Source organism: Symphalangus syndactylus, chromosome 10, assembly GCF_028878055.3.
Source record: "Symphalangus syndactylus isolate Jambi chromosome 10, NHGRI_mSymSyn1-v2.1_pri, whole genome shotgun sequence".
Lineage (NCBI taxonomy): Eukaryota > Metazoa > Chordata > Mammalia > Primates > Hylobatidae > Symphalangus > Symphalangus syndactylus.
Genome location: NC_072432.2, coordinates 105,020,852 through 105,038,599, shown reverse-complemented (window position 1 = coordinate 105,038,599; position 17,748 = coordinate 105,020,852). Strand labels below are relative to the sequence as shown.

Here is a 17,748-nt window from a genome sequence, read left to right as displayed (position 1 = left end):
CTGTCCGTTTCGCGAAAGTTCAAACGACTACTATGGGGCCACGGTTTGTTCTGGGCCAGGAAACGCACGTGCATCCTGCACATGCGCCCAAAAGGAACCCACCGCCCCTCCTGCTGGACCTCTTTAGCCAAGTCATCAACCAGCCCTCAAAATGCCCGCCCTCAAGACTAAACCCTCGGCCAATCGGGAAACCGGAGTCATTAGACACGTCACTTATTTTGCATATACCCGCCTCTCCCCGCCCCCATGCTTGGACTCCGCCCCGTCTAGGTCAGGAATTGTCACCTAAGAGCTTCGTCCTGGCACCTGATTGGCTCTCTTTCCAGCTCCGCCTCCATCTCCTCCCGCCACCGCCCCTTGGCGATCCCACAGTGGCAGGCCTAGCAAAGTACGCAGGCGCAGGCGCTGCCTCTCTCTTCTAGCAGCCCGCCCTCCCTCCTCCCTCTCCCTCCCCTCCCCACCCCCTTCCCCTCCTCTCCGGGCCTGCGCGCGCGCGTCTTCCTCCGGCACGCGCCGCTGCTAGCCGAGCACTCTCGCCAGGGCCTCTGACTCGCGTGCCTTTTCCCCTCAGGTTGTCGGGAGAGCGGGATCCTGCTCCGCCACCGCAGCAGCAGCCCCGGCAGCCTCGGGCTACAGCGGCGGCGCGCGAGCCCCCGGGCGGACCGTACCACCGCTTGCCAGCACGCAGGGGGAGCCGCCCGTCTCGCCGCGCACGCCTCAGCGACCCCGCGGGGCTGAGGCGTCGCCGCGCCCGGCAGCGTGAGCGCAGAGCCGGCCTCGACCCCGAGCTCGGAGCCCCGCGGGCCGCACCCGCCGCCGGCCCCACCCATCCGGGTCGAGGAGGCCGAGGCCATGGCCGAGACGGAGGAGCGGAGCCTGGACAACTTCTTTGCTAAGAGGGACAAGAAGAAGAAGAAAGAGCGGAGCAACCGGGCGGCGAGTGCCGCGGGCGCAGCGGGCAGCGCCGGCGGGAGCAGTGGAGCCGCGGGTGCGGCGGGCGGTGGGGCGGGCGCTGGGACCCGGCCGGGCGACGGCGGGACCGCGAGCGCGGGGGCTGCGGGCCCAGGGGCCGCCACCAAGGCTGTGACGAAGGTGAGGGGCCAGGAGGCCGGCACTCAGGGCCCGGGCCGCGCGCCGGTGCCCCATGTGCCCGCCCCCGCCTGCCGGGGAAGCGTCCGGGAGGGGCCGGGCGGACGGGCGCGGGCCACCACGTGACGCAGGCTCTCCACCTCGGGCCGGCATTGCCAGGGCTGAGACCCCTTCCGACACCCGCGGTGGAGCCGCCCTTCCCACTCCGCGTCGCTTGGCGTTAGCCAAGGCCCGGGCGGCGCCACCCTCCGGGGGCACTAGGTCTGGGGCCGCAGTGCCCAGCACAGAGCAGCGTTTATCGGGTGACGTCTAGGCTGAGTAATTCCGTGTGCTGACCTCAGCCCAGTAGTTTGAGCTGAATTTTCGCTTTCAGCAGCCGCATTTGTAGCAGCTCTTTTGTGTTGACTTAGTCTCTAAGCCCGTGAAAGAAAAAGAAAACTCTCGGTGGCAAGGTTGAAGTAGAAATGTAGTTGTGAAATTCCTATTGACTTCTTCCTTCGGCTTTTCTTAGTTGCTTAAAGTAACAGCTCTCATGCAGGAACCCAGCGGAAGTATAGTGTTAGCCTACGAGCATGTTTATCCTCCATTTAGCCTAGTTTGCCCCAGAACGAAGCAAGAGTTTTGACCAGAAGACAAGTACATACTTAGTTTAGGTTCCAGCCACTTGATACACTTTTCGTAGTGTGTTATTTGCTTAGTTATATGTCTACAAAAAACTTTAATTGATCAGATGGCGTTTGTTTTACAGGACGAAGATGAATGGAAAGAATTGGAGCAAAAAGAGGTTGATTACAGCGGCCTCAGGGTTCAGGCAATGCAAATAAGGTATAGTCTGGTTACAAATGTGTTTAGATGACCTTTAGGACAGATATTGGATACAAGTTAGGTTTTCCTTTAGCCCCAAAGCAGCATCATAGTAGCCTTGTGCTCTAGATATGCTTATTAGGACTCAAATGGGTTCTGTCTACTCTTTCTCACTCCATGGAGGCAGCCCTTCCGTGTGCTCATGAAATTAGCTGCTGACTCTAAAATCCTGTGAGAGCTTGCCTACTTCCAGTTCTGGTTAGGCCTTCTCATTTCAGACAGCTAAAGTGGATTTTGTCGCTTCAAAATGTTTACTTTTAACATCGGTGATTGTACTTAGTTTTGGTTTCAAAAGTAATGTGGATGTTTTTCACATCCTCTCCAGTAAGCAAGTGAATATATTTTTGTAGTTGAAGTATGTCATACTTAGAGAGAGAGGTTTTATGCGTTCACACAGTGCAACCAACCTGTGCAATAAGCACGAAGTCAAGAAACTCAGTATTACTAATACAGAACAAGGTTCCCCTCTTAACACCTACTCACTGCATTCACCTTCAACATAACCACTATCCTAACACCATAATTTTTTCTAAAACTTCATAGGAATGGAATTATATGTGTGAACATGTTATTTTTTAAAGTTCAAGAAAACATAGTAATTTTTAAAAATTGGGTAGTTTCGAAGATTTGAAATTAACATTTTGTCAAGTCCAGTCTATGGCAGTCAACTTTAAGGTTGATGTTAAGTAAGTGCTATATTTTAGAGGGTTCATAAAGTAGGAAAAAACAAGTGAAGATATGGTTCTGCTTTAAGATTAAAAAATCCTTTGCTCCCGATTTAAAGAAATAAAGGATCTTGATAAACTGTCTCCAGTTTGAAGTTTGCATTTTATAGGCAATGCCAGTGAGTGCGAGGCACAGTGGAGGAAATACTTTCCTTAACTGAAAACTGTCTTTTGACCTCTCTGAATGTTAGTATCTATAGCTTTCGATAACTTACAAAGCTGCGTTAATATTATTGACATTTGTTGAACACCTACCACAGCTAGGCATTAATGTTCTACTGTGAAAACATCATTTTGTGAGCTTAACCAAAGTGAAACCCCCAGATTGATAATGGGAAACTTTCAGGAATGATGGCTTCTCCACTCTTGAGATTTCTTTGTAGTGGTGTTGAGTAGAAGTGATTAGACTTGAGTTTGATTCCCAACCACTTGTTGGCTTCCTTCATGTGTCTTCCTCTTTTCTGTCTCCTGGGGCTTGACCTGTAAAGAATGGGGAGGAGGGAATGTGAGGTTCTTACCATTTGGTGTCGTGGAACTGCCTGTGTGTGTGGCTCCTGTTCTGTTGGAAAGTTTGGCTCTTCTTAAGTCTTTTCTTTCCTAAGTGACTGCAGGTTCTTGAAAACGTGAGTTACTGGAAGAATAGTGTTTGGCCATGTTGAACTTGGCAAACGTAGCACTTTTCTGAAGATAAAATTTTGGTTTCAAGTTCACTAAGGAGTAGAAATTGATTTGGTTAAACTATGGAGATTATTTAAACAGAACCTGTGTTTTTCTGTTACTGACTATAAATTACATGTTCATCTTCAGGGTTATTTTGGTCTTGATCTATTTTGGTTACTCTTGAGATAGTGAAAAGTGTCTTAAATAACTTACATACTTCACCCTTGCCAGGGATATAACTAAGTATCAGCTAGTACAAGCATTTAAGTTCTGTTCAACCTGAAGTAGACTAGCTTTTTTTTTTTTTTTTTTTTTTTGAGACAAAGTTTCGCTCTTGTTGCCCAGGCTAGAGTGCAGTGGCGCAATCTCAGCTCACCACAACCTCCGCCTTCTGGTTTCAAGCGATTCTCCTGCCTCAGCCTCCCGAGTAGCTGGGATTACAGGCGCCCGCCACCACACCTGGCTAATTTTTGTATTTTTAGTAGAGACGGAGTTTCATCATGTTGGTCAGGCTGGTCTGGAACTCCTGACCTCATGATCCGCCCGCCTTAGCCTCCCAAAGTGCTGGGATTGCAGGCATGAGCCACAGTGCCCGGCCTAGACTAGCTTTTATATTGTTTTTTTTAATTTTCTTAACATCTAGTCATTGGCCCTAAGTGGCCATCCTAGTAGAGGTATTCCACTAACCTGCAACACTGAGAAACACTCCTTCCCATATGCTCTTCACTCAGATCCACAAATCTCTGCTACATGTGCTTTATCTTTTTCTGTTTCTCCATATACTGAGAGTTAGCTGCAGATGTCACATTCAGTCTTTTTTTTTTTTTTTTTTTTTTTTTTGAGACAGAGTTTCGCTCTTATTGCGCAGGCTGGAGTGCAATGGCGCGATCTCATCTCACCACAACCTCAGCCTCCCTGGTTCAAGCGATTCTCCTGCCTCAGCCTCCCGTGTAGCTGGGATTACAGGCATGTGTCACCACGCCCAGCTAATTTTGTGTTTTTAGTAGAGACGGCGTTTCTCCATGTTGTTCAGGCTGGTCTCGAACTCCTGACCTCAGGTGAAAGTGCTGGGATCACAGGAATGAGCCTCTGAGCCCAGCCAGATGTCACATACAATCTTAAAGTTCTTGACCCTGGTCCTTATAGTAGTTAGCATGTTAGTCTTTTACCTGTACATTTGAAAGGGGAAATTTTTCACTAGCAGCAAATGTATTATATATTAAGATCCTATTTCACATTTACCAACCAGCTCAAGATTTAAGTACCAGGGTACTTAATGTGCCCAGTTTTCTGTCTGAATTAACAGATCTTATTCAAGGTCATGCTGTTACAGACAAATTCTTGAGAGGGAAGCCATTGAGGTGGTTATAAAGGAGCCTGTCATTTGAGTTAGATCCTTGGTTGTTTGTAGGCCCTGTAGGCCTCTTTCATCTCTATTTTTTCATTTTTTTGAGACAGTCTCTGTCACCCAGGTTGGAATGCAGTGGCATGATCATAGCTCACTGTAGTCTTGAACTCCTGGGTTCAAGTGATCCTCCCACCTCAGCCTCCCGAGTAGCTGGGACTACAGGTGTGAGTTGCCACCCCTGACTAATCTTACTTTTTTTCTGTAGATGAGGTCTGTGTTACCTAGGCTGGTTTCAAAACTCCTGGCCACAAGTGATCTCAAAGCAAAGGAATCACAGGCATGAGCTGCTAGGCCCAGCCACTTCTATCTTTAAAGTGGATTTTTGGGAGAATGTTAGAAAGATTTAATTCTTGAAGGTATACAGTGTTGAGCGTTTGTCATGTTTCAGTAAATAATTGAGTTCTTGGAGCCCAGTGGTTTTCTAGAAACTTTGGTGAGAAATCTAGACTTAAACCTGGTAGAGCTGGTTACATTATCCAAGGTGGATTTATTCTAGCAAATACTTATGTGACTCCTCTGCTAGACACTGAGGTTTTCTGGTTGTAGGAATAAGTCATGCTGTAATAGACAACAGTAGATAATTTCAAAGAGATGTGCAAAGTGCTCTGGGGCAGAGGAGAGACATTTCATCATCCATGAAGGGGTCAGGAAAGATTCTTTGGATGAGGTGCAGTGACATTTTAAACCTCCAGGCCAGGCATAGCTGATCAGGCCATGTTTATCTCCCCATTTTACTGTTGCAGCAATGCTAAGTATAATAGGGACAAACCTGTGGAGATGCCCGGTATTCCAGCAGCTCAGTCCAGTCTGATTTTTGTTTTAGCTGCTTCCCCCTAGTGTTGGGGAAGGGGAGTTAGGATGTGTAAATTCTCATGTCTCTTGAGGTAAAGAGATAAGGCTGTTCTATTCTTTATAAATATACTGCTGCAGGATGTGTGATCCTATCAGCCTTACTAAAGAAAATGCATTTCTCAAATCTTAGAGAATGTTTTTGCATCATACCTTAGAGCTATAAAGGGAATAAAATGAATTAAAAGATAATGTGAAATAATATAGCCTCTAGAATCCCACACTATTTTGGCTCTGCTACTTTGTAGCCCTGGGGGAGGTACTTAAGTTTCCTCATACATAGATACAGTGGGTCTCTTGCCTGCCTTAGTGTTACTGTGACGTTTAACTTTGTACAGTGGGGTGGAATGCTGCCTGCTGCAGTAGATATTCAGTAAATCCCCCTTTTGTAGCGTCATTATTCTCACCTTACCAGTAGTGCCTTACAGACTTACACATATTTAAAACTATGTATGTGGAATTGTGATGAATTTACAGCATTACTGTAGTGTTTATTTATAAAATTTAGCTGATGAGAAGCTATATATTATATTTGGGTCAAACACTGAATTTCAGCCTGTCTCCCATGGAAGTAACCGTTTGGAACATGTTTCTTGTTTGGCTATGACATTTGGAGAGTTGATACTTTCTGAAATATGTAAATATGAAAAAGTAATAAAATATGTAAATCATTTCTACCCTGCTAACTGGCATTTAGGCAAGCCTCTAAGCATCTCTGGGCTTCAGTTACTTCAGTTGTTGGATGAAGAGTTCTTTTGGTTTGTTCATTCTTTTTTTTTTTTTTTGATAGAGTTTTTGCTTTTGTTACCCAGGCTGGGGTGCAATGGCGTGATCTCTGCTCACTGCAACCTCCACCTCCCAAGTTCAAGTGATTCTCCTGCCTCAGCCTCCCAAGTAGCTGGGATTACAGGCATGTGCCACCACGCCTAGCTAATTTTTGTATTTTTAGTAGAGACAGGGTTTCACCATGTCGGTCAGGCTGGTCTCGAACTCCTGACCTCCAGTGATCTGCCCGCCTCTGCCTCCCAAGATGCTGGGATTACAGGCGTGAGCCACTGCGCCCGGCTGATGAAGAGTCTTGACTAGACAATTTCCACATGTTTAGTTTAGCTAGTATTTCAGAATCTTAACCCAAAATACTTATTTATTTTTATTATTATTATACTTTAAGTTCTAGGGTACATGTACACAACGTGCAGGTTTGTTACATAGGTATATATGTGCCATGGTGGTTTGCTGCACCCATCAACTCATCATTTACATTAGGTATTTCTCCTAACACTATCCCTCCCCCAGTCCCCTACCCCCCAACAGGCCTTGGTGTGTGATGTTCCCCATTTGTTCTCATTGTTCAACTCCCACTTATGAATGAGAACATGCAGTGTTTGGTTTTCTGTCCTTGTGATATTTTGCTGAGAATGATGGTTTCCAGCTTTATCCATGTCCCTGCAAAGGACATGAGCTCATCCATTTTTATGGCTGCATAGTATTCTATGGTGTATATGTGCAACATTTTCTTTATCCAGTCTATCATTGATGGACATTTGGAAAAACCCAAAATATTTATTAAAAAAAATTTTTTTTGGCCGGGCACAGTGGCTCACACTGTAATCCCAGCACTCTGGGAGGCTGAGGCAGGTGGATTACTTGAGGTCAGGAGTTTGAGACCAGCCTGGCCAACACGGTGAAAACCCATCTCTACTAAATACAAAAAATTAGCTGGGCATGATGGTGCATGCCTGTAATCCCAGTTACTTGGCAGGCTGAGATAGAAGAATTGCTTGAACCTGGGAGGCGGAGGTTGCAGTGAGCCAAGATCAGGCCATTGCACTCCAGTCTGGGCAACAGGAGTGAAACTCCATCTCAAAAAAAAATAGAGACAGGGTCTCACTGTGTTCCTATGTTGCTCAGGTTGGTTTTGAACTCCTGGCCTCAAATGATCCTCCCACCTTGGCCTTCCAAAGTGCTGGGATTACGGGCATGAGCCACTGCCTGGCCAAGAATCCAGAATACTAAATTGTCTCCTTGTGCCTTTCATTATTGAAGTACAATCCCTCTAATTAAACAGATTATGCTTATTTTTTGGTAATAGTTTGTAAACTAGGTGTATTTTAAATTTGTGGGGTTTTTTTTTTTTATTATTCCTAAGGGCAAGGAGATGTTAGACACTAGACAGTAAAAAAAAACTTCAGTTGAGATACTGTCACTATTCCATCAGACCAAATAGGAGTTTTTATTTAAAAGCTTTTTGTGAGGCTGGGCGTGGTGGCTCACTCCTGTAATCCCAGCACTTTGGGAGGCAGAGGTAGGAGGATCACCTGAGGCCAGGAGTTCAAGACCAGCCTGGGCAAGACCCTGTCTCTACAAAAAATGTAAAAAAGTAAAATTAGCCAGTTGTGGTGGTCTGCACCTTTAGTTCTAGCTTACTTGGGAGGCTGAGGTGGGAGTATCTCTTGAGCCCTGGAGTTGAAGATTACGGTGAGCTAAGATTGGGCCTCTGTACTCCAGCCTGGGTGACAGAGCAAGACCCTGTCTCTAAAAAATTTTTAAAAATAAAAAATTTTGTTATGTAGGTTATAAAAATAATATGCTTGTTTTTAGAATTTTTTTGAGAAAAATGTAGAAGCATAAAGAAATATGTAAGAATTATCTGTAGTCTCTTCTACTTAGAGATAATCAGTAAATAGTGCCGATTATTATGGGGTTGTCAGCTCCATTTTACATAAGAAGAAATTGAGGTATAAAGAAATTAAGTGCCATATTCAAAGTTTCCTGGCTGGTAAGTGGCAGAGCCTGGATTTGAACCAGGAAGCCAGCCTTTAGAATCTGCTTCTAATTGCTTGCTGCATGAAAAAGATAAAGTCATACATTCTGACATCCAGAGCTACTCTATAAAACTTTTTAAAATTGTTGTAGATGTTTTTGTATTTATATTAGGTATATAGATGTTGTTTTAGTGAATTTTGGTTTGTATGACATGAATACTACCTCCATGTCAGCATAGGGTTTACATTTTAAATGGCTGCATAGAATTCTCTTACATGTTAACGAGCAGGAAAACTGAGGGATGGCTTGGCTATATTTTTATTTTAAATTGTATTTTTTTCTTTCTCAGACCTCTTAGGGATGAATTGCCATATTCTCTATCCTTTTTCCTCTCAGATAAAGTTGTAAGTAAAATCTTGCTGTAAATGTAGACGAGATAAATCTGTTCTTCTTTCCACTCTCTTCCTCATTGTCACTCTAGCCTCTAGATTCTGCAGTCACTTCTGGTTGGTAGGTAATTCATACAATGCTGCGGAGTCTCGCTCTGTCACCCAGGCTGGAGTGCAGTGGCACAGTCTTGGCCCACTACAACCTCTGCCTCCTGGGTTCACCTGATTCTCCTGCCTCAGCCTCCCAAGTAGCTGAGATAACAAGTGTGTGTCACCACACCTGGCTGATTTTTGTGTTTTTAGTAGAGATGGGGTTTTGCCATGTTGGCCAGGCTGGTCTCGAACTCCTGACCTCAGGTGATCCGTCTGCCTTGGCTCCCAAAGTGCTGGGATTACAGTCGTGAGCCACCGCGCCTGGCCAGTGCCATTATTTTTGAATGGCATTTTGCCACTTATTTTTTTCTAAGTATCTTTAAAGGAGACCGTCAAGCTAGTCAAGAACTTTGTCTTATAGTCAGCATGTGTCTTGTTTTAATAGAAATGGAAGGAAAGCATCCTTAGATATCCTTTTGCAGAAGCCAAGAGAAGCTGTGATGTTCCCAAGGTTATACAGTTGAGAGTCAGGGTGATAAGTGGAAGGCCAGGGACAGAGTTTAGGGAACCAGCCTTTTTTTTTACAGGTAGGTGGGGGAAAGGTAGAATGGTGAAGGAGTTGAGAAGCTTGAAGACCTAGGAAAAGCACCATTGTCATGAAAAATAATTTGATGAAAAGGTTGGTAGTTTCTGCTAGGTGTATCTTCAAGGTGAAGAGTTGCAAAAAGGACGTTCGATTTAGCCATAGTTGTGCTTTAATATCCCTGTTGTCAGTATCCCTTTTGTCAAGAGACAAAAGATATATACACGGTAATTTAGGACATGTAAAGTTACATAAAATAATAAAAAGTAATCCAGCAAAAAGAGAAATAAAGATACCTTGGAGAAATAGATTATGACTCAAGTCAATTCAAGAATAAATTAATTAGCATTGAGAAAATACTGCAAGCAGTCTTAAGATGGTATGTTACCACTGAGGGTATCTTTTCCATTTATAACATCTAGAAAGCCAAAGACTGAGCTGTTATATATTTTTTTAAACAGGTGATAAATACATGTCTCTTAGGGGCTAATTCTATCCTCTGTAAACACTGGACACCGACTTGTTTTCATCTGCTGGAATGTGAATTCTAATTCTGAGAGGATTTTGTTATGTGGGAAAGGATTGGCAAATAAAATTATACAACTTTCAAAACTCTTCATTTGCTCACTAAAAATATGCTTACCTTAAATGCCTGTTTGTACACTTTGGTGCAAGGAAAATTTTGTAATTGTGCTCTTAATCCTTCAGCTCACCCTCTTCTCTGCATTTCAGGTTGTATCATCCTCTCTTCCCTCCCTTAGTCGCTTGAGGTGGTAACTGGGGTCCTGCTCTTATGTGGGGCTGCTATAAATGATCAGGCATATTGTCACAGAGGCACATCAGTTTTTTTTATTTTTATTTTTTTGAGACAGAGTCATGCTCTGTCGCCCAGGAGGGAGTGCAGTGGCACGATCTCAGCTCAGTGCAGCCTCCGCCTACCGGGTTCAAGGGATCCTCCTGCCTCAGCTTCGCCAGTAGCTGGGATTGTAGGTGTGTGCCCTCATGCCTGGCTAATTTTTGTATTTTTAGTACAGATGGGTTTCGCCATGTTGCCCAGCCTGGTCTTGAACTCCTGACCTCAGGTGGTCCACCCATCTTGGCTCCCGAAGTCCTGGGATTACAGGTGTGAGCCACTGTACCCGGCCTCACTTTTTAAATAAGTAAGATGTTCAGTCTTAAAAGAGATTGACTTCTTCAGGGTTGTACAGATAATCATGGATAAAACTTAACGATTTGGACTGAGAATTTTCTTGGTGGTTCCTTAATGAATTTACATGTTTGCTTTTCCAACAGTGAAAAGGAAGATGAAGATAATGAAAAGAGACAAGATCCAGGTGATAACTGGGAAGAAGGTGGAGGTGGTGGTGGAGGTATGGAAAAATCTTCAGGTCCCTGGAATAAAACAGCTCCAGTACAAGCACCTCCTGCTCCAGTAATTGGTAATTTTACTATTTCAGTTTCAGATGTGTAATGTATATATGATTTTATATACGGTCCACTTTCAATTAAGTGCATGACTGTGGTGGGGTGAGGAGGAGAGGCTCCTTTTCATTCCTGGTAGAGTGGGATGTGTATATATCTTGTTAAATCCTAAATAAAAGGAATCTGGAAGTTAAAAGACATACTTTTGTCCTATATGTTGCTGTAAAATTTATATAGATATTCGATTCCAGTTTCATTTACTGGAATTGAGCATTTCTTCTAATATTCTCTTTAAATATTAACTACTTGCTAAGGGAGGAAAAGGTAAGGAAAAGACTTTAATTTACTAGAATCCAAGGTAAGCTTCATTTAGGATTTTTAGTAGTAACTACCCTAGGGTTAGGTTTAACTCCAAAAGTTTTCATGAGAGAGAAAATTCCTAGCTTTTATCATTTAAAATATTTTTGACAGCTGAGTAAGGACAGAAAGACAAGGGGCCCTTGTCTTTCACTTGTGCTTTGTCTTTTTCATTCCCTATTTAACTTTCCTGTTTTTTGAAGCATGAATTCTCAGCAGGGCCGATTGTATCATTCTGAAGGGGGTAAAAGTTGCTTCTTATAGAATGAAGGAATCTTATACTTTTTTTTTTGTTTTTGAGACAGAGTCTCGCTCTGTCGCCCAGGCTAGAGTGCAGTGGTGCAATCTCGGCTCGCTGCCAACTCTGCCTCCCAGGTTCATGCCATTCTCCTGCCTCAGCCTCTCTGAGTAGCTGGGACTACAGGCGCCCGCCACCACGCCCGGCTAATTTTTTGTATTTTTAGTAGAGACGGGGTTTCACCGTGGTCTCGATCTCCTGACCTCAAGATCCGCCCGCCTTGGCCTCCCAAAGTGCTGGGATTACAAGCGTGAGCCACCGCGCCCGGCTAGGAATCTTATACCTTAACAGTCGTTTGTGGCCCACGAAAAGACTAGATTGCATAAACAGATGTATAGTATATCTGCAGTATTAATTCATGGAGCGGGGGTGCAGTTAGGAAACAGATGTCTGAAAGGTCTCCTAGGGCAATAATGAAAGTTTAAGAGCACTACTTTAAAGAAATGTATACTCATTTTATTTAGAATGTTATAAAGAACAACATATCACTCCAAATCTTGCTATGCAGAAATCACAGATAACTACTGCTATACGTTAAATTTTTATTTTTATATTTTTTAGAGACAGGGTTTCACTCTGGCCCAGGCTGGAGAGCAGTCGTGCAATCATGGCTCATTGCAGCCCCTCAACTGCTTGGGCTCAAGTGATCCTCCCACCCCAGCCTTCCAAGTAGACTACCGGGGCACGCCACCTGTTTATTTTATTGTAGAGATGAGATGTCACTATGTTGCCCAGGCTAGTCTTCAACTCCTGGGTTCAAGCAGTCCTCCCACCTTAGCTTCCCAAAGTGCTGGGATTGCAGGTGTGAGCCACCACACCCGGTCTTATGTTTTTAAATCATCTTTAGAATCTTTTTCTTTTGTTTGTTTTGTTTGAGACAGAGTCTGGCTCCTGACTTCAAGTGATCTGCCCGCCTCGGCCTCCCAAAGTGCTGGGATTACAGGCATGAGCCATCGTGCCTGGCTAGAACCTTTTTTTCTTTTTCTTTTTCCTTTTTTTTAGACAAAGTCTCACTCTCTTGCCCAGGCTGGAGTGCAGTGGCACAATCTTGGGTCACTGCAACCTCCACCTCCCGGGTTCAAGCTGTTCTCCTGCCTCAGCCTCCTGAGTAGCTGGGATTACAGGCGTGCACCACCATGCCCCGCTACATCTTTGTATTTTTAGTAGAGACAGGGTTTCACCATGTTGGCCAGGCTGGTTTTGAACTCCTGACCTCAAGTGATCTGCCTGCCTCAGCCTCCCAAAGTGCTAGGATTACAGGCTTGAGCCACCGCACCCAGCCCTGGCTAGAATCTTAAAAAAATAACCACACTGGCATTTCATTAAATAAATTCTTTACATATGGCATCTTAATCAGTCCACCAATCAGGTAAAGAAGTAATTCGTATTTACTGATAGGGAAACTGAGGACTAAAATCCTACTCTGAGAGGCAGTCCCTGATGAGACCAGTCATCCAGGCCCAGCAGATTCCTTTTCTACTTCCAGTAATTTGGCTTGTGGAACTCATCATTTACGTAGATTACTAAAGTTGTACATGGAGGAGGAGTTAGAATACTACCCTAGAAAAATACAATGTTTTCACTTTTCTTTTTTCTGAGAGACGGAGTCTCCTTCTGTTGCCCAGTCCGGAATGCAGTGGCTCAGTATTGGCTCACTGCAACCTCTGCCTCCTAGGTTCAAGCCATTCTCCTGCCTCAGCCCCCTGAGTAGCTGGGATTACAGGTGCCTGCCATCATGCCCAGCTAAGTTTTGTATTTTTAGTAGAGAGGGTTTCACCATGTTGGCCCAGCTGGTCTTGAACTCCTGACCCCAGGTGATCGACCCACGTCAGCCTCCCAAAGTACTGGAATTACAGGCATGAGCCACCATGCCCGGCCTGTTGTCACTTTCAGACCTTTTCTGAAATGACTAACCTGTGGTCTGACCCAGAGACCCTGGTATTGTTTTTTCTATAATTGTTAAATGATTGGGAATGCAAGAATAGCTTATTAAAATGCTGAGCATTTAAATAGTTTATCTAAAAGTTGTTATAAAATACTAGTTACAGAAACCCCAGAACCGGCGATGACTAGTGGTGTGTATAGGCCTCCTGGGGCCAGGTTAACCACAACAAGGAAAACACCACAAGGACCACCAGAAATCTACAGTGATACACAGTTCCCATCCCTGCAGTCAACTGCCAAGCATGTAGAAAGCCGGAAGTAAGTACTATAATTAATTGCATTTTGTTTGGGACTTTTCTGTTCCTTGGCCAGGGAGTGGGATATAGGGGATGTGCATACCCACCCAAGGGAGACTACTCCTTAACTAATAAAGCCTGAGTTTCAGCTGACAGGCAGCTGAGAATCAGGATGGGACTTTATATGCCCAGAAGGGAGGAAAGGGGGAGGGCAAAGAGCACTGGAGACACTTTGTCTTCTGTCTGCAAAAGTTTATCTCAGCCCTGGTTTATGTTGTTTTATAGCAATGACAAGTTTTAATGTAGTTAAAATTCTTTTATAATTAAGTGGCTTTTGCTCCTTATAATATGGAAACTAGAAATATAAAAGCACTGTTTAATTGTATTCCCAGTTAATGTGACTATAGACAGAAGATGTTGGCATTTATAAATCTAATATTAAAATAATCTTATTTCAGCAGGTACTTAAAATGAATACTACCTGGAATTAAATGACTACATATGGCACATCTACATCTTACTTAGGGACATGAATTTTTTAAAATAAATAAAATGGGAAGAAATGTAAATGACATCAGATGGAAATGTGTTTTTTAGGGTGGCTTTTAGAATAAATCCCAGCCTTTTCACCACTTTGAGAGCACAGCTGGCTTGAATTTAAACCTCCACGTGGACTTGCTCCTCTGCTCTGTCTTAAAAAATGTATAAGGGACCTTTGGGAGGGCAGTGATTCACCACACTCAAGTTTCTTTACCTGATCTAATCAGATCCACTCCCACAAAATTGATGTGAGGAGAAATCATTGACTAATGAGTAGAATTTACTTGAATGAGAAAATTGTTACCCTTGTGCATAAAGAGAGAGATTATCTATTACTTGCTAAAAGTGAAAGTCTTAGGAGGAATGTCATTACACAGCTTTTAACAGTTTTCTTCAAGTTTGTCTTGAAATAGGGTCACAGTTAATACTATTCAGTAGAAGATAGGACCCTAGAGCTTCAGTACAGCGTTCTGTTTTCTGTTCGAATTGAAGCCTTAAAATGGTTTGATAAGAAGGATTTTATATATGCCTCCACTCCTACCCCTCCCCAGGAGTGGCTTTTTTTTAAATTCAAGGACGAATATTTTTCAAAAACCCTAGTGAAGAAGAAATATTTACTGATTACATTTCTTTTCCCTTAGGGATAAAGAAATGGAGAAGAGCTTTGAAGTAGTAAGACACAAAAATAGAGGTAGGGATGAGGTTTCAAAAAACCAGGCCCTTAAACTTCAGCTAGACAACCAATATGCTGTGCTTGAAAATCAGAAAAGCAGCCACTCACAATACAATTAAGGAATGGGCTTTGCTAATCCTTCTGAGGTAACTAGACTGCACCACCAACAGCCATTCATCATCTGATCTCTGCTGGATCTACAGACACTGATGCAGACCACTCGATTTCATGACTGGCCCTATTGCACTATGGAAGTTAAAGTGTCACGACTGCTCTATGCATATTGGAATTAGGGGAATTTTCATTGTTACATAAATGTGTGAACTAGTTTCAACAGTGTTCTTTCATATTTACTCTGCAAATACAAAAAACCAAAACCTGCAGCCAGTGGTCATTTCAAAATCTTTTTATGTTCAGATACTGAGCCTTCATAAGGGTTGACTACCTCAGATTTGCTGCACTCATTGTGGACTTCATGTGGATCACAACTTCTGGATAAGAAGATTACAACTATTAAGTGTCGATGTGAACCTTGCAACCAGCTCTACTGGATTCTTACCAGAAATCCTGCATAAAAAGTCAGCCATCTGGGTTCTGATCTGCTGTAAAAGATGAAGATTTAAGTGACCTTAATTAATCTGTCCTGTGCCCTACCTTTAAGGAATACTGTCTGTAGTAGGCTGTGGTTATATTAGACTTCCTGGAACACACCGCTGAAAAGAACTGATGTGTTCAGATCATCTGTGTAGGGCTGTGATTTGTAATTTAAACTTTAATTGTATTCTGAGGTAACCACAAAATAAATTCAACCAAACGGGTCCACCAAGTGGGGGAAGGGGTAAGGGAGAGAATAATCTTGGGTTTGTTTTTTTTTTGGTGATTTTTTATTTGGATAGTGCTTTTTTGTTTTGTTTTTGTTCTGCATTAAGGCCTTTTTTGCTTTGACTTGAAATAAGTTCTTTGACAGAGCATATTGCTTGGTTAAGTAAGTAACCTAAAGTATGCATTAGGATTGTGAAATGTGAGTATGCCAATCCTGAGGGTGGAACCAAATAGCCTTTGATGAAAAGGGCAGTGGATTCTGGAGGCTGTACTTCAGGTGCTGCTATAATGCCTCATCTAATCAGGTCTAAATCGTGTAGTAAACTGCAGTGGGAAGAATATGCTTTCTGCTCAGGCTAAGAGGTTCACTGATCTGGCCTTACAAATTCAGAGCAACATGAGCAAAACCTCAGCTAAAACTCATTTAAGTGTCATGGATTGTGCACGATATTTGATAAGAATTCCTCATGTACTTGTGCCCAGTTTTTCAAGGTATTGGCTGTTCTATAGATGCAGTGATTGTCCCAGCTAGCTCTGTTATCAACCTTTTGGTGTGTCTTTATGTTCATTTGGAGAGTCAGGGCGAAAGACAGGTGATGTAGCACTTCTGTTTTTAATAATTACAGCTTAAAATACCTATTAATAGTTTTGGGTCATTTAAAGGGACTTGAGGCTACCCAGGATTACAGAAGAGTGTCCACCTAACAAGATGGTCTGGCAGTTTCCTAGTTTTGTATCTGGTTCAATAGAAATACCTGAAAGTGGTAATGTGACCACTTGATGCAGAGTCTGGGTTTCTCTATAATAAATCCCTTTGCCAAATGCATGAGTTGCAGACTTGCTACGGGCAAGAGTGAAGCAAGTGGGGGAGTAAAACTATTTTGATGTGGGAGCATTTTCAGATAGGAGTTTAGTCTTGACGAAAGTGTCCGTGCAGGAATTGGACTCCGAGGAGGGTTACAGTATCTCCTGACAGGACCTGCCACTCACATCTGGGCAATAATGTTGACATTTGAGGTGGCAGGCAGGATGCCTGCCTTCTAATATATTTGGGTGAGTAGCTGAGCCAGCCAAGGGGGGGTTGAATGATTAGATCAGAATGGGATTCTTGGTAAACTGAAGACTTTTACTTGGGAACGAAAAACCTTAAAAAATAATCTATCATTGGACTGTGCATTTTCCCTGCATTTTTTCCCAACAAAATTTTGTTGGGGGTTATGTTACTGAAGAACGAACAGATGAATAAGTGGAGGTGTTATGTAAAGACATATTGTACTCGAAATCTGAAGACCTGCAGCAGATTTAAATTATAATTCTTGTTATAACTTTTTAAAAGATTGTGAAAATATCAAAATGTACATGAATCAAGTTTTAATATACTGTATGATGGGTGGATGAGGCTGTCCATTGTACCATTTGTTTGAATTCTCAGGCATGGTTTGGCAGTGCAAGAATTCTGTAACATTAACAAATTCAATAAAAAGTAAATATATGGATTTTGGACTGTAATGGTTATTTTAAAGCCTTATTCTGTCTTTGAAAATGGTGAGGTGAGGTCACACCTCTCTTGCTGTGGGAAGGTGAAGATGCTCTAAACTCAGGGGTGTACTTTTTTTTTTTTTGAGACAGTCTTGCCCTGTCGTCCAGGCTGGAGTGCAGTGGTGTGATCTTGGCTCACTGCAACGTCCGCCTCCCCGGTTCAAGCGATTCTCCTGCCTCAGCCTCCTGAATAGCTGGGATTACAGGTACGCACCACCACGCCCAGCTAATTTTTGTATTTTTAGTAGAGACGGAGTTTCACCATGTTGGCCAGGCTGGTCTTGAACTCCTGACCTCGTGTTCCATCTGCCTCGGCCTCCCAAAGTGCTGGGATTACAGGCATGAGTCACCGGGCCTGGCCAGGAGTGTACTTCTGTTTCAGAAGTGTTTACAGAGTACTCAAGCATAAAAAAGACCAATGAGGATTTAGGCAAACCAAAGACAGTGAAAAAAGAAATAGAAAATTTAAAAAATACAAAACGAGGTATGAA

General features: G+C 43.3%; 1 protein-coding gene across 6 annotated transcripts; it reads left to right on the top strand.

The window, feature by feature from the left end:
* Positions 1–418: 418 nt before the first annotated feature.
* CDV3 (CDV3 homolog) lies at positions 419–17,214 on the top strand. 6 transcript variants are annotated; one of them, XM_063610731.1, is made up of 5 exons: positions 419–1,092; positions 1,838–1,914; positions 10,720–10,865; positions 13,552–13,705; positions 14,865–17,214. In XM_063610731.1, the coding sequence occupies exons 1-5, from the start codon at positions 853–855 to the stop codon at positions 15,013–15,015; spliced, it is 768 nt and encodes a 255-aa protein (XP_063466801.1). In that variant the 5' UTR covers positions 419–852; the 3' UTR covers positions 15,016–17,214. The 6 variants fall into 6 exon arrangements, with proteins under 6 accessions (XP_063466801.1, XP_055151382.1, XP_055151378.1 ...); XM_055295407.2 differs by having other exon boundaries at positions 431–1,092; positions 13,546–13,705; positions 14,145–17,214; XM_055295403.2 differs by having other exon boundaries at positions 432–1,092; positions 13,546–13,705.
* The last annotated feature ends 534 nt before the right edge of the window (positions 17,215–17,748 follow it).

Bases quoted from the DNA above. Each gene is read 5' to 3' on its own strand.
- CDV3 (XM_055295403.2), top strand. From the start codon at position 853: ATGGCCGAGACGGAGGAGCGGAGCCTGGACAACTTCTTTGCTAAGAGG. The intron at 1,915-10,719 runs GTATAGTCTGGT...CTTTTCCAACAG, and splicing joins GTTCAGGCAATGCAAATAAG to TGAAAAGGAAGATGAAGATA. The intron at 10,866-13,545 runs GTAATTTTACTA...ATAAAATACTAG, and splicing joins ACCTCCTGCTCCAGTAATTG to TTACAGAAACCCCAGAACCG.